The sequence below is a fragment of the Triticum aestivum genome, chromosome 4A (assembly GCF_018294505.1).
Source record: "Triticum aestivum cultivar Chinese Spring chromosome 4A, IWGSC CS RefSeq v2.1, whole genome shotgun sequence".
NCBI classification, from domain to species: Eukaryota; Viridiplantae; Streptophyta; class Magnoliopsida; order Poales; family Poaceae; genus Triticum; species Triticum aestivum.
This window is the reverse complement of record NC_057803.1, coordinates 96,311,562-96,325,868: the sequence shown is the minus strand read 5'-3', so window position 1 is coordinate 96,325,868 and position 14,307 is coordinate 96,311,562. Positions and strand designations below refer to the sequence as shown.

General features: G+C 42.2%; 1 protein-coding gene across 1 annotated transcript; it reads left to right on the top strand.

Annotated features, from left to right (window-relative positions):
* The first annotated feature begins 239 nt into the window (after window positions 1–239).
* LOC123085374 (chromosome transmission fidelity protein 18 homolog) lies at window positions 240–13,410 on the top strand. Its single transcript, XM_044507003.1, has 24 exons — window positions 240–544; window positions 632–946; window positions 1,048–1,109; window positions 5,109–5,246; window positions 5,338–5,601; window positions 5,693–5,779; window positions 6,236–6,337; window positions 6,411–6,476; window positions 6,880–6,990; window positions 7,067–7,128; window positions 7,218–7,262; window positions 7,345–7,418; window positions 8,532–8,599; window positions 8,693–8,761; window positions 8,971–9,068; window positions 9,149–9,230; window positions 9,428–9,506; window positions 9,581–9,668; window positions 9,737–9,890; window positions 10,273–10,464; window positions 10,544–10,603; window positions 12,071–12,324; window positions 12,414–12,519; window positions 13,170–13,410. The coding sequence occupies exons 1-24, from the start codon at window positions 355–357 to the stop codon at window positions 13,221–13,223; spliced, it is 2,820 nt and encodes a 939-aa protein (XP_044362938.1). The 5' UTR covers window positions 240–354; the 3' UTR covers window positions 13,224–13,410.
* Window positions 13,411–14,307: the final 897 nt, after the last annotated feature.

Below are 14,307 nucleotides of genomic sequence, written 5' to 3'. Positions count from 1 at the left end.
TAACAACTGTGTTTTTAATACTGTAGTATTGGGCAAACTGTAGTTTTTTCTCTGCATAAAAAAAAAAGAACATGCCACAGATCGGCTCGTTTATTAACTGTGCCGTGCCTGGGCCGAGGAGCGAGGCACACGGCCCGTCTATAAATGTAGGGCCGTGCCGTCCCAGGCACGATTAGCACGGCCGGCCCGTTTGGCCAGCTCTGACTGTCACCACAAAACACAAAACCCCACTCGCCGGAAAAGGGGCGGCAACGCCCTAGCCCCACTCTCATTTCCCCCGCCATTTCCCGCCATCGAGGTCATTCGCTTTTAGCCGCCGCTTGGGAATTCCGCTGCGCAGCGTCGGCGACGGAGATGGCGGCCGACATGGAGATGCCAGATCCGGAGGAGCTCGAGTGGATGGAGAGCAACGGCCTCCTCCCGGAAGAAGAGGAGTACGCCTACTTCGACGACCCCGACGAGGGCTTCCTCCCGGCCGCCGGCGACGCGTGCAAACCGCACGCCCCCCCGCAGGAGACGGCCACCTCCCCCGCAAAGCCCGCAGGTACGCGTCACTCTCCATCTCGATAGACTACGAATCTAGGGCTCGATTGTCTCGACTGCTGATTGAACCGACCAAATCTGTACGAAGATGAGGTGTCGGAAGCCAATCTGAAGCGGCCTCCCCCTCCGCCTCCGCCGGAGCAGGAGGAGGAGAGGAGCAAGAGGAGGAATGTCGATCGGGTGGATTCGGTGGACGAAGACTGGCTGCGGTACTCGCCCCCTCCCGCCGCCGAAGCCGTTGCCGAGAAGATTGTGTCGCGGTTCGCGTCGGAGATCCAGGGGGACTCTATGCCCGTCACAGCGCCCAACGGAGAAAGAGTTTATGCCAAGCTTGCGACGGAGAAATTGGTTAGCGAAGTAATTGAGGGAACTAGGCGAAGGACTTCAATTTCCAACCACGATGGTTAGTTACTAAGTAGTGTACTTCGATTTCACGCTCTTAATCATTTCTCCCTAGAACGAAGATTCGTCTTGTTTTACTTGCTGTTGTTTGCTCTTCTGCAGGGCTCCTCTCAGAATCATTTCATTCGTTGACAATGCAAGCGGAGCAAGAGGCTATAGCAAAGGTACACATGTGAGATATATGTGCAGATCATTAGCATGTATACTCCCTCCGTTCGGAATTACTTGTCTCGGAAATGGATGTATCTAGAACTAAAATACGTCTAGATACATCCATTTCTGCGACAAGTAATTCCGAACGGAGGGAGTAAATAGATACACAACCGGATTGTTTTCCTGCATCATTATAGTCTGGCCAAGTAAGCAGTGGCTATGATAAGCAAGCAGTGAACTAAATGGTAGTTGGGCAACATAGGAATAGGTGCCCACTAGTCACTATTTTTAGAGAAAAGGCAAGAGCCCGACTTTATAAATAAAGCCACCAGGCAGAGTTACACCAGCAGAACCAACACCCAGAACAAGTTTAACGGCCAGGGAACATAAGTAGCATTACAAGGCCTCCAGCCTAACGTGGCACGCAGGCCAGCAAATCACCAAAAACACCGGCAGTGAAATTAGGAAGCCGCCCTCGAAGTACGCTGAAGAAGGGAAGACGCCGTAGATTTCATTTTGGATGACATGTCGTCGAAAGCCTGAAGGTCCCCTTCCTTAGTCAATAATCTCCACTGCTGCAAAAAGACATTGGCTTTAAATAAGCAGCTGACAGGGTTAGCCGGAAAAATGCGTTCAATCGTGAACTTGTTCCTAATAATCCACAGCGACCACCCGATCGCAGCCCAGCCCACTAAGAAGACCCTCTTGGACTGCCCTGATAAGGAGTTAGTATATTGCCTCAGGTCCTCAAAGGAGGAGGGAGTCCAGTTAACATGAAGCCAAAGTCTGATGCAACACCACATGAATTTGGCTAAGGAGCAGTGGAAGAAAATATGATCAGTGTTCTCAAGTGCCCCACATAGCACACACCTATCAGTGCCCGGCCCGTTCCTCTTCTTAATTTGATCGGCCGCCGGCAGCTTACGGCGAACAGCTTGCCAGAGAAAGATTTTAATTTTAGGGGGGATTCGGGCAGACCAAATATCCTTAAACTTCAACGAGCGGCCACCAGAGATAAGCTTAGAATAAGCCGATTTAACAGAGAAGCGCCCTGAAGATGAGAGGGGCCAAACCATGGAATCCTCTTCCTCCGAGAGCAGGGGGAAGCCAGCAGTAAGGCGCTGCCAGTCTTCCAACTCTACAGGGGAAAGAGATCGCCGGAAATCTAAAACCCAACCCTGAACCGAGAGCTCAAAGATAGAGATCTCAGGATCAGCACAATAAGAAAACAAGGCCGGGAAGGCAGCCGCAAGCGTGGTGTCCCCGACCCACCAGTCTACCCAAAAACGAGTGGACTTACCATTCTTGACAACAAATTTGACAAGGGACCGAAAAATCGGCCGAACTTTAACCAGTTGACGCCAAAATTGAGACCCGCCAGAAGCAGAGGCGAACATAGGGCTCGAGGAAGGGAAATATTTAGCTTTAAGAATCGAGAGCCAGAATGGGCGCTCCTCAAGTGTTATTATCTTCCACCACCATTTAATCAAAAGACAATTGTTCATGACTCTCGTATTAATAATGCCAAGACCCCCCTTGTCCTTAGGACGGCAAATGATTTTCCATCTGACCAATCTATATTTGCGTTTATTGTCTGCGGAGTTCCAGTAAAATGCACCCCTATGCTTGTCGAAACCAGAGTGAATCCCGTTGGACAGAAGGTAGAAACCCATCAGGTACATCGGGAGGGATGAGAGGCATGAGTTGGTAAGGGCAACCTTGCCCGCCTGCGTGTTATATTGTCCTCTCCAAGGGAGGACTCTATTGCCAACTTTAGCAACCACCGGTGCAAAATCTTTTGCCAAGAGCTTAAACAGGGAAATAGGAATTCCTAAATATTTGAGAGGATAAGACCCAAGGGAACAGTTCAGAAGGTGAGCCACCCGTTGCGCTTCCAAATCCGAAACCCCAGTCACAATGACCTCGCTCTTGGAAAAGTTAATTTTAAGACCCGAAAGAGCTTCGAAGCAAAGCAGAAGGAATTTCAAATTGGTGAGACCGGTCTCATTGAGCTCTACCATAATGATGGTGTCATCCGCATACTGAAGATGAGTAATGCCATGAGGGATAAGGTGAGAGCTCACCGGGGAAATATGCCCAGCCAATGCGGCCCGAGAGAGGATACGAGATAAAGCATCAGCAACAAAATTGAAAAGCAGAGGGGACACCGGGTCCCCTTGTCTAAGTCCCCTACCATTAGCACAAAAATCACTAGTTTGGCCATTCACAACCACCGCCGTGTGCCCACCAGAAACAAGTTGCATCAAACGGTGCATCACCAGACCCTCAAAGCCCTTAGCCAATAGGACTTGCCGAAGAAAATTCCAACTCACCGAGTCGTAAGCCTTCTCAAAGTCAAGCTTAAGGACCACAGCCTTGGTCCCCTTAATCCGCAGATCATGGATTATCTCATGTAAGCACAGCACCCCATCCAAGATGAATCTCCCTTTAATGAAAGCAGATTGGAAAGGGCTAATGACCCGATGAGCTATCGGGGACACCCTAGTGGCCATGCCCTTAGCTGGCATCTTAGCAAAGTTGTTAATTAAAGCAATGGGCCGAAATTGCGAAATCAAGTCAGCACCTTTGATTTTAGGGATAAGGGTGAGAACCGCGTAATTGAGCCTCGAAATGTCAACGGTGCCCAGCCAAAATCCTTGGATGATTGCTTTAATAAGGCCTTTTAACTGAGGCCAGAAATGCCGAAAGAAAGGAATGGAGAAGCCGTCAGGGCCTGAAGCCGCATTAGAATTGGCGGTCCGAATAGTTTCGAATATTTCCTCTTCAGAGGGGGGAATAAGCAGGAGATCATTATCAACGCTCGACAATTGCTCAAGGGGAGGCCAGAAGCCCGGAGCAAGCGAAAAACCCATCTCAGGTTTAGCCGCTAACAAATTAGAGAAGAATTGGACCACATGACAAAGAATGACCGAAGGGTCCGAAACCCTAACACCATCAATCAGAAGGCTGTCGATTAGGCATCTACGACGTCTACCATTTGCAATGGCGAAGAAATAAGCTGTGGGCGCATCACCCTTAAGAGTCCAGTTAATCGTGCCTCTTTGTTTCCAATAAACTTCCTCCTGGCGGTGAATATCCAAGAGCGCCTTTTCTAGGCCATAGCGGAGCAGCCATTCGGCCTCAGAGAGACCAGAACTGTCCGCACGAATATCAAGATCGCCAATTTGGGCACCCAGCCTCGTTTTGTCACGCCTTAACTCAGCAAAATGATTCTTAGACCAACCTTTGAGGAATTTGCGCAGGCAGTAGGAAACATGATGCCAATCATCCATTGGGCCAAAAGAGCGACGAGAGATGAAAGACATGCCGAGATCTTCCGGGTCAACATGGTGGGGAACCCCTCCACTAAGAGCCAAGACGCATCGAAATGAAACCTTTGGCAACCAATTGGACCGGACCCATCGTCAAGGATTAGGGGAGCATGATCAGATCCCACAATGGGCAGGGCACGCAGACAAAGCCGAGGGAAAAGGGCATCCCAGCCAGGGCAGAGAAAAACCCTGTCAAGAACAGAGCGGATGGGGGAAGCTTGACGGTTAGTTCAAGTGAAGCGGGCCCCAACCCTAGGGATTTCATGAATGGCCGTATCCCTGATGAAAGCATTGAAGGCCTTCTTTATACTAGTCACTATGGTATTTATTTTAATCTAATGGTTTCTTAGGAAGGTATTAATCCCACAAATTAGCACCAAAACAGAGAATGTGCAAATTCTTCTTTATCTCTGAACTTCCCAGCAAAATGTTACCATGTGCACTTGTGCAGTCCAGGATATCATACTTATTATATTTTTGGAGCTTGAAGTTCAAAAATCTAATCGTCATACTTTAATTGCAAAACTGCACTAAGCAGAGGGAGACAATTATACTTTTTTTCCGCCTTTCGCCTAAGCAAGTTGACAATGGATTCTGACTCTTGTACCTAGTGCAGTGTTGATTGCTGCAGCAAGTTAATAAATATCTTAGTAATCTATCTCTGTAATGTGTATGAAGGCCTTGATGGAAAGCACAGAGGCACAGTATGTCGAGGGTTGTCCGTTGACTCCAATAGTCACAGAACAACTTTGGGTGGAGAAATATGCACCACACTCTTTTACAGAGCTGTTAAGTGATGAGCACACAAACAGGGAGGTAAATAGCCATCCCATTTCCTTAAGAATGTGTTTATCAGTGTAGAGCTGATCTGTAAGAATCTTTGCTTTGCTTGATGTTCCTCATCCAGGTACTTCTATGGTTAAAACAATGGGACTCCTGTGTGTTTGGGTCCCATATCCGGGGTACAAGTGATGATACTTTATCCGCCTTACGTAGACATTCTTGTACCATTCAAAAGAACTCAAGTAGCAGAAGTTTCTTTTCCAAGAGCAGGGGAGCCTATGTCATGGGTCAAGATAGCATGCCCCAAAAAACACCTGGTAGCAACTCAGAAGATTTGAAAAGCACCTTTCACAAAAAGCCTTCCGTTGATAACGCACCAGAACAGAAGGTGGGTTAGTACTAGTGTGCTGTGTCTTATGAAGATGACCGCAAGCTGTGCTAAGCAGTTGCTGCATTTGAATAACCTCCTGATGTTGCAGGTGTTGCTACTATGTGGTCCAGCTGGCCTTGGGAAGACAACACTTGCTCACGTGGCAGCCAAACATTGTGGTTACCATGTTGTGGAGGTCTGAATAGGAACAATATTACTTGTTTATTGTGTGGTAGCTTCTATGTGATTTGATTTGATGAGCGATATTTAGGCACTTCCTATAGGAGCATACATCTTTTAGTGGCTATATGATTAGTGGATCTGATATATCTGTTGCATCCTTCTGAATTGTCTTCAGTTTTGTTACGCATCATCTAGTCACAACTGGATACCGCTGGATAGGTTTTTTATATTCTATACACTGTAAAACTGCAAGTATTAGTCTATTACGCCCCTTTGAAGCCCATGGTGACATGTTGTTTAGCAAGATTTCCTCCAAAGTCCTTCTAATGTCGCCTCTTGTTAGTTATGGTTGGTGGCTACTTTTGCTATTGGTCTATGGGCTGGCACCCTTTTTTTTTGCGGGGGGCACTCAGCTGCTTATGAATACAGATTCTGGGCATTGCTTATGTTAAGTATTACATACACGCAGATAAATGCCAGTGATGATCGTTCTGCTTCATCCATTGAACCAAAAATTCTTGATGTAGTTCAGATGAACTCTATCATGTCAGATTCCAAACCTAAGTGTCTGGTGAGTTAACTTATGCTACCAGATTGTTAAATCACTTTCCCCACATTCTGTTAAGGTCTGCTAGCATGTGTAGGTAATTGATGAAATTGATGGAGCACTTGGTGATGGAAAAGGGGCAGTGGAGGTTATTCTAAAGATGGTAAGTTGGCAACATTTCAAGTTTTCAACATTAATTTGTATTGAATTGCATGCTCCAGCCAGTTCATCCAAAAGTCCAAATGATGGAGGATGACGGCCAATATATTTCAACCCCCCCGGTGTAGGCTCCACCAGGCCTTACACGTGGGTCAATGTAGCTTGCAGCTATTTTGTTTTAATAATAGTGCGTTTGCCTGCTCTTGAGCTTGAGATCTCTTAGCTATTATACCATATTGAATCGTCTGCTCAATATATTTCAACAGTTTTCTTATATTCTTACTTTCGTTGATTGAATAATATTTTGCATTGCTGTGCAGTTGAGAACCGAGATAGGCTATTCTCCGCAGCATAGTGCATCTGAACATATTTCTGTGATAATGGATGATTAACTCTTTTCGGTGCAGATCAATGCTGATAAGAACAACGATTCGGACAGAAGCAATGGAGCTGAAGAAACTCAAGTCCAAAAGGCTTCCTCAAGGAAAAGTCATAGAACAGCAAAACTACTGAGGCCTGTAAGCAACGATGCTGTGCTGCCACCTTCATTTTAATGCCTTCACATTGTATTCATTCATATGATATTGTTTGTAGGTAATTTGTATATGCAATGACCTGTATGCTCCAGCCTTGAGAAAACTACGCCAAGTAGCCAAGTAATGTTTCCTTCCTCGTATTTTTTTATAGTTCCGTGCAGTCCTAAAATTGTTTAAACTTTCTTATAAGGATTGGTTTAATTTTACAGGGTTCATATTTTTGTGCAGCCAACGATTAGTCGTGTGGTGAACAGGTAATGTAAAGGCACTTACGAACACATTCAACACATTCTATTTTAGTATGGTACATTTTGCTCATAAGTTTTGCTTGTTTAGGCTCAAGTACATATGCAAGAAGGAAGGATTCAAGACAAGTTCAATTGCTCTTTCTGCATTAGCGGATTATACTGGTACAGTTTCTTTTGCTCCACGCAAGCCATAACTACGCTTAATATTGGTGCATAATGCTATTCCCATTTTGTAACAATAGCAGAACCAAGATACTGTAGTCTATCAATGGACGTGCAATATCTCCTTGAGTGATAATACTTGTACTTCTGGAATTCTAGTCTTCTTCCTATGTTTAAATGAACCAATAGTTGTTTACTCCTACAGATATTTATTTAGCTAAATTGACTAGATTTTTGGCCAACCGAGCACCTACATGTCTCCTTAACTACTTTAGTTGTGTAACAAAGCTCAGCATCTGCTGAAACATATTATACAACTGCCATAGTAGCTTTGTTTACTATCATCCTCCTAGCTTGTCTGTTCAAATTAATTGGATAACTATATCCTATATTTGTGAAATTAACTTTGATATCTATATCTATATTTGTCATGCATTTAACTAAAATATCTTTATATGCTGGCATACTTTGGGGAACCTGTTTTTATGCTTTTCAGCACTCAGGATCTTCACCGTAGTTTATTCGAATTCACTCTTTGCAAAGCGTTGTCTTAATTTAACTTTTAGTCTTGGACCTGAAACCTATTATTTTGCCATATGTAGTGCTACTTTTGCTTGTATTATGCACTTATCCTATATACATAAGAAGTTGATCCCCACTATCCTATTTATCTCAACATGCACACATGACACCTCATCAAAGGCCCACCACTACATGCATGAGAAAAAGTTTTTCATTATTAGTTGATTTCATGCACACCTTTCACCTCACCACATATGCCACCTCATCAAAGGTCCACTCAACATGCATGAAGAAAAGTCCTCCATTACGTTATGCCACTTATATTCAAAATATTTTCTGACTACACAATAATCAAATACAATATATATTTTTAGCATTAGTTCATATATTATTAATTGAACGATAGAAGCTCCATACAATTAAGTCATTGAAATATGTTGCAATCGATTCCCGTAGCAACACGCGGGGTATTCTCTAGTTTATACAGAGATGGATGAAGGAGAATTGCTAGTACATGCATAAATTTGTTTTATACATGAGATGACTGGTTGGCCTCATATACTGTACTAAGTGAGCAAAGCCTCCATGCAGAATGTGACATTCGATCATGCCTGAACACTCTTCAATTTCTGAACAAGAAAAGAGAGGCACTAAACATTGTAAGTAAGCTAATTGAGATGGCCACCTGCTGCCTGATGCTACTATTTAACTGATATAGAGTTCAATTCTCATTGCTCTGTGTCATTGAGCAGTCAGGGTTTGATTCACAAGTCATTGGAAGGAAGGACATGTCCAAAAGCATCCTTGATGTTTGGAAACAGGTCTGATGTTTTCTTACGGCAATTATTTTATTTTCTGCGGATGCCTTCATTGTTCAAGCAATGAATGTATAATCCCAAACTTTCAATATTGGTACTGAAATTGTGTGCCAAGCATAAGTTCAGAAGGCAACCCATATCATGCATTGCTGCAAAAAATAACAATACATTTGCTCATTGTACCATTTAATGATAACAAGTTTGCTTCTCAGGTTCTTCAAAAGAAAAAACTCAAGCGGGCGGAAATGGCAGATTGTAATGTGAGCGGAGACAAGGACATTGGCTCTCTGTTCTCACTCATATCTAACCGGTAAAATTTGTTTTGTACATTGCACACTTCCTCTATATGGGCTTGGTTCACTTTCTTATCATGTCATGTTCTATTTGCAGTGGTGATTATGATGTTACTATGGATGGGATTCATGAGAACTTCTTAAAACTCTCTTACCATGACCCAATGCTGCACAAGACGGTATAAACTCTTACTAATCACAAATTTGTATTAAATTTCGTATTTATCATGCACCCACAGTTCAAATTAAAGTAGAGCCAAAGGCCAGAGCCTGGTGTGTGGACCTTGTACACTCACCACTGCACCTCCTTGGAGAGTTCATCAATTTCTTGCTCTGTAAATATATTTTACTTACCGTAGACCAAACCACCTTGCAGGTGAAATGCCTTGATGTACTTGGAGTTTCTGATTATTTGACGCAATATGTTTACCGAACTCAGCATATGTCACTCCAAGGTAGTGTCTGGCTGTTTATTACGTATTTTTAATAAATGTTGGACTAACTTAAAGAGTTTACCATTTTGTTTCAGCATATCAACCTCCTATTGCCATCACTATAAGCCGTATCGTTGCTCAAGTTGAGAAGCCAAATATTGAGTGGCCGAAAGCCCTGCAAAGGTTTTTAGTTTTTAACACATCTATAGCTAATAGCTATCCATCAGCGGGTTAATGTGGATATGTTTTAGGTGCCGAACAATGCTTTTGGAAAAGAAGGACACATTGAAGACCTGGCAAAACCGAATGTCACCGCTCATTTCAAGGCACCTGTCAGTGGAATCTTTTGTTGGAGACATTGCTTCCCCCTTTTTACATATTCTTTCGCCGTTGAATCTGAGGCCTGTAAGTTCTCAATCACCTTAGTGTCGTGTTCCAATGCTCGATTTTCGAACTTCCCTATTGGCATTGGCATGCAGTAATTTATCTGCTCAGATGCACCTTGGTTTCTAAGATAAAAAATAGCTATCTGCACCATGCCCCTACCCCAGAACATTCTATAGTCTAGTGATGCACCCACAATAAGATGAAATTAATGCATCTGCCAGTCTACCTACAACAATTTAGCAACCAAGTAAGGAGTCTAAGTTCCTGATAGGACCCTATGCTAATCCAAGTTCACTAGTTTTGAACACGGGGATCTTACATCGTATTGCAAATTCTTATATTTATTTTCTTTGTATATTTCCATCCCTGTTAGATTTCTAACTATACATGGCATGATCAGGTGGCATTGAATTTGATGTCAGAGAGGGAAAAAAATGAACTTGTGCAGCTAGTTGATACTATGGTTGCTTACTCGGTTACATACAAAAACACAAAGTTTGAACCTCAAGAAAGGGCAAATGGATCTATTGTGCCTATGGATATTCCTTCACTTTCTTTTGATCCTCCAATCAATGATATCATAAGCTTTAAGGTTCTTCCCAACTTTTTTTTCTTTTTCTTTTCACAGTTCTCTCATTTCTCACTGTACCTGACAAAGATGTTGATGTCAGGATTATCAATCCGAGCACATTGGTCTCTCTTTGGCCATGAAACAGGTCTTGGTGCACGAGGTGAGCAGTAGTTCCAACTTCTATGTTTGAAACCCTTAAGTTCTATATTTCTTGCTTAGTGCTTGCCACCTTAACAATTCCTTCACTGACTGCAACTTCTTTGATATGAGAAACCAAATATTGACCTTTTTATTTCTATGAAATCTTTTCCAGCTCATCATTCGTCTCCATATTTTCCTGGAAAACTATCTTGAATCTGTATGCATGAACTGACCAGAGCATATTTTGTATTACATTATTTGAAAAACTGGTGTGACCATACGACTTCGGGTTAGGAAGTTATCTGCAGAGAAATACGTATCGAGGACTTCCAAATGCCAGCAGGTTTTTTGTTTGTATCTAGATCCATTACTTGCTTTCTTTTGGGGGGCTGAGCTTCTAGTATCAATTATCTAGTTTAGGAAAAGCTCCATTTTGAACCCTGAACAATTGTGCTTGGTTTTACCTGAACCTTAAACTCTCAAACAGTTTGTATTAAGTCCTGAACTTTCTAAAGTAATTAATATGATCCCTAGACTGGTTTTGAAAAGTGCTTTTGTATTTCAGGGCTTCCAGAAAATATGAAAAAAAATCCATGTTTGTAGGAAATGCTATGAAATGATAACCCTGCGTAATTCATAAGTATGACAGTTTGTATCCTGTGCAAAATTGATAAAGAGTTTATTTATCTTTTGTTTTCATTTCTAATGCAACACATGCGATCAAATTTGATGAATTTTCTGGTTCTTACTTAATAGCGCACACCACACCTGTGAATTGTTTTAGGTTTTTGAGAACCTTGGAAGATAAAGCCACTTTCCAAACCTCAACACGGTTATTTCTGGTGGCTTCACAAAGTTTCTGAAATAATTGGAAATTGATGTGCATGCAGAAATCTATTTAAAATAAAATAGTGCCTTATGTACAAAATCTATTTATCTCAACGTTTTTGCACATTACGGGTAGTCATATTTTATGATGAAAATTTGCAGGCTATAAATTCCTGGCATTCCATACATCTTTTTGTTCTTTCACATTATCTGAAATCCCCAAAATGCAAAGCCACTAATGAAAACTGGCTAAGATTCAAGTTGAATGGTTTTACAATGTGTAGGTTTTAATTTGAACAGTTTTGCCTATCACTTAGGAGTGCAGCGTTGTAAATTTGGGGTGTGGTTCTTCTTAGGGCCTGTACATATCTTTCTTCTATCAATGCATCGAGACGCAGGGCTTTTGTGTTTTCTTGAAAAAAGGGTTTATTGAACAGTTTGATAGTTCAGGGTTCTAATTGGAGTATTGGACTAGACACCATATTTTAGGGTTCAAATTGTTTTACTTTTTTACTTTAGTTGGCAGTTCCATTTTGTTACAATCCAATATGTATTCTCTATAATTTCTGTTATCAGGGGCCTTTCATGTTTGGAAATGCCACACTGGGCACACAAAAGAGACTATTCTATTGTTATTGTTAACACATGCTTTCTGCAGGTAGAGAAGCAAAAAATCATCAAAGATAGTGCAGGAAAATTGTTGAACCAAATTAATCAAGGAGTTAGGAGTGAAGTTCCAACAACTACATGCCAGAAAACAGCGACTGGTACTGCATGTGATACTTCTCAGGGTAGCTCTAAGGGCAAATCATCTACACTTCCAATGCAGCTACACTCAGCCTCTAGTTTGAGTGGTAAAGGTCTTGCACCTGCAAAGAGACCCTCAAGTCGCCCAACTGATTTCTTTCAAAGGTAACACATCAGTTATCATTATTTTCAAACGTGACTGCATATTCAAGGCATTGATTATGAAGCTACCTCTTTTCCTTGACAAAAAACAGCTTTAGGAAAGAAAGACCAGGGGGTGCAAAGACTCATATTGATGCTGGGCAGCAAGGAGCAACAGTTCAGAGGGACTTGCGCCCGCTTATCTTCAAATATAATGAGGTTTGTGTGTTTTCATTATGGTACCATGATTTCTGCAGTGATCTAAACTTGGATCAATGTACAATCATCCTTTTGCGCTCATTATCACAAGCAGGAAAACAGTGGCAATTTTGTAGAGTTATAAGATATCTCCTTTTTCTTAACATCAACAGTACATTAGCATAGCTGTACTGCAAGCCTTCATGGCCCTAGAACTAAATTAAGCAGAAAGTTACACAAACAGTAATATTGTAAACTGGCACATTGTCCTTTTCTTTAGAACTATTCCCTATGTACACAGATGTAAGACGGTTAGTTTAATTTAAACTGCAAAAACGTCCTACATTTGTGTACAGAGGGAGTACCACATTACGTTTTATGTTGGCATAAAAGCTAGAACAGTGTAGCTAAGAGTACTTGTTCCATTTTGCATATCGAATTAATGAACTAAGAACTGTTGGTATGGCTAGTCGGTCACATGGTGCTTGAAAGTGGTATGACTGCTGGAAATTCCTTGTCTACGAATTGTTCCAGTGTGATTTTGTTTTTCTGATAAATTTCTTGACAACCTTCATGCCTTCACCCTGTAGTTCTTTTGACCCAAATGACCATGGGACTCTAGATGCTTCTTGTTCTAGCATTGACATTATTATGCCTGCTGTTTTTTGCAGGGCTACACAAATGCAGTTAAAAGACCAGTCAGAGTTCGCGACCTTCTGCTCTAGCTAGGTCCTTTTGGTTTCTTGCACATTGTTATGTAAAGTATGTAATGTTCTGTATTCATTCTGGCATATTGTTTTTGTTAAATATATTAAACTAATAGGTGGATCTAAACTGAAACACAGTAAGTCTGTACTAGCTTGCAAAGTGTTTAAAAAAAATATTATTAAAAGAAATGAATTGCAAAACTAACACCGCAAATGTTGTATGGAAAAAATGCTGACATGAATATGATTCAAGGGCTAGTTTGCTATTGTCTGTTTATACTGAAGTTATGAAAACCGACCTAGCAGTTTGTTTGTCAGTTCAAATTGAAGTTAGAAAGAAAGGCATGCGGTATACTCTCTCGAGGATTTTGTTGGTCAATTTGGTTGTGGCCTCAAGCAGGGAAATCTAGGCCCACCTGACTCGTGGGATGAGTTCCTCATCTCTCTTGCTCTGCCTCTGCTCGCAAACCTGTCTTTGCTCTCGTTGTTTGTCCTTGTTGCCTATGCCGCCAATGGCTCCTTACATCGACTCCTCTCTCTTTGGTTTCAATCCTTCTCTTTTTATAAGTAGTGAGGATCCACTCAAGCTTCTTTGGTGCATTCGATGAGTGTAATTCAGATGTGCTATCTTCTGAGAGATTGGTGATGCTTGGTAGTTCCGATGATAACTTTGCACTGGTGACTACATCATGCATCAAAACATCAAGTCAAATGGCGGCATCGTTGTAGAGATGCATATGCCATCGCAGGGGGGGGGGGGCACAATGTGCTACTTTGATTTGTTGTAGACTTGTTGTTTGATCTTGGGCTGGATGCCAACAAGAATATAAGATGCATATATGGTGGAACTGATGCTTGGTGTTTTGCACTCGATCTTCCTCCTCTACAGAGTCCCAACTCTCATCCATCTCTCTGGCAAATGGTAGTTGCACTAGCCGGCAGCAAGATTGTAAGAGCAGTTCACCCCAGAAAAAGTATGTACAGTTCATCAAAGAAGAAGTTATTATCCCCCGCTCCTCCCAAATGGTGAGGCGGATTTTCCTCGGGGTTTCGCTTTTGCTATGAATATTCCACCCAGGGAAACTCTTCCTTGGGAACATCT

Bases quoted from the DNA above. Each gene is read 5' to 3' on its own strand.
- LOC123085374 (XM_044507003.1), top strand. From the start codon at position 355: ATGGCGGCCGACATGGAGATGCCAGATCCGGAGGAGCTCGAGTGGATG. The intron at 9,507-9,580 runs GTAGTGTCTGGC...ATTTTGTTTCAG, and splicing joins TCAGCATATGTCACTCCAAG to CATATCAACCTCCTATTGCC. The intron at 12,520-13,169 runs GTTTGTGTGTTT...TGTTTTTTGCAG, and splicing joins TTATCTTCAAATATAATGAG to GGCTACACAAATGCAGTTAA.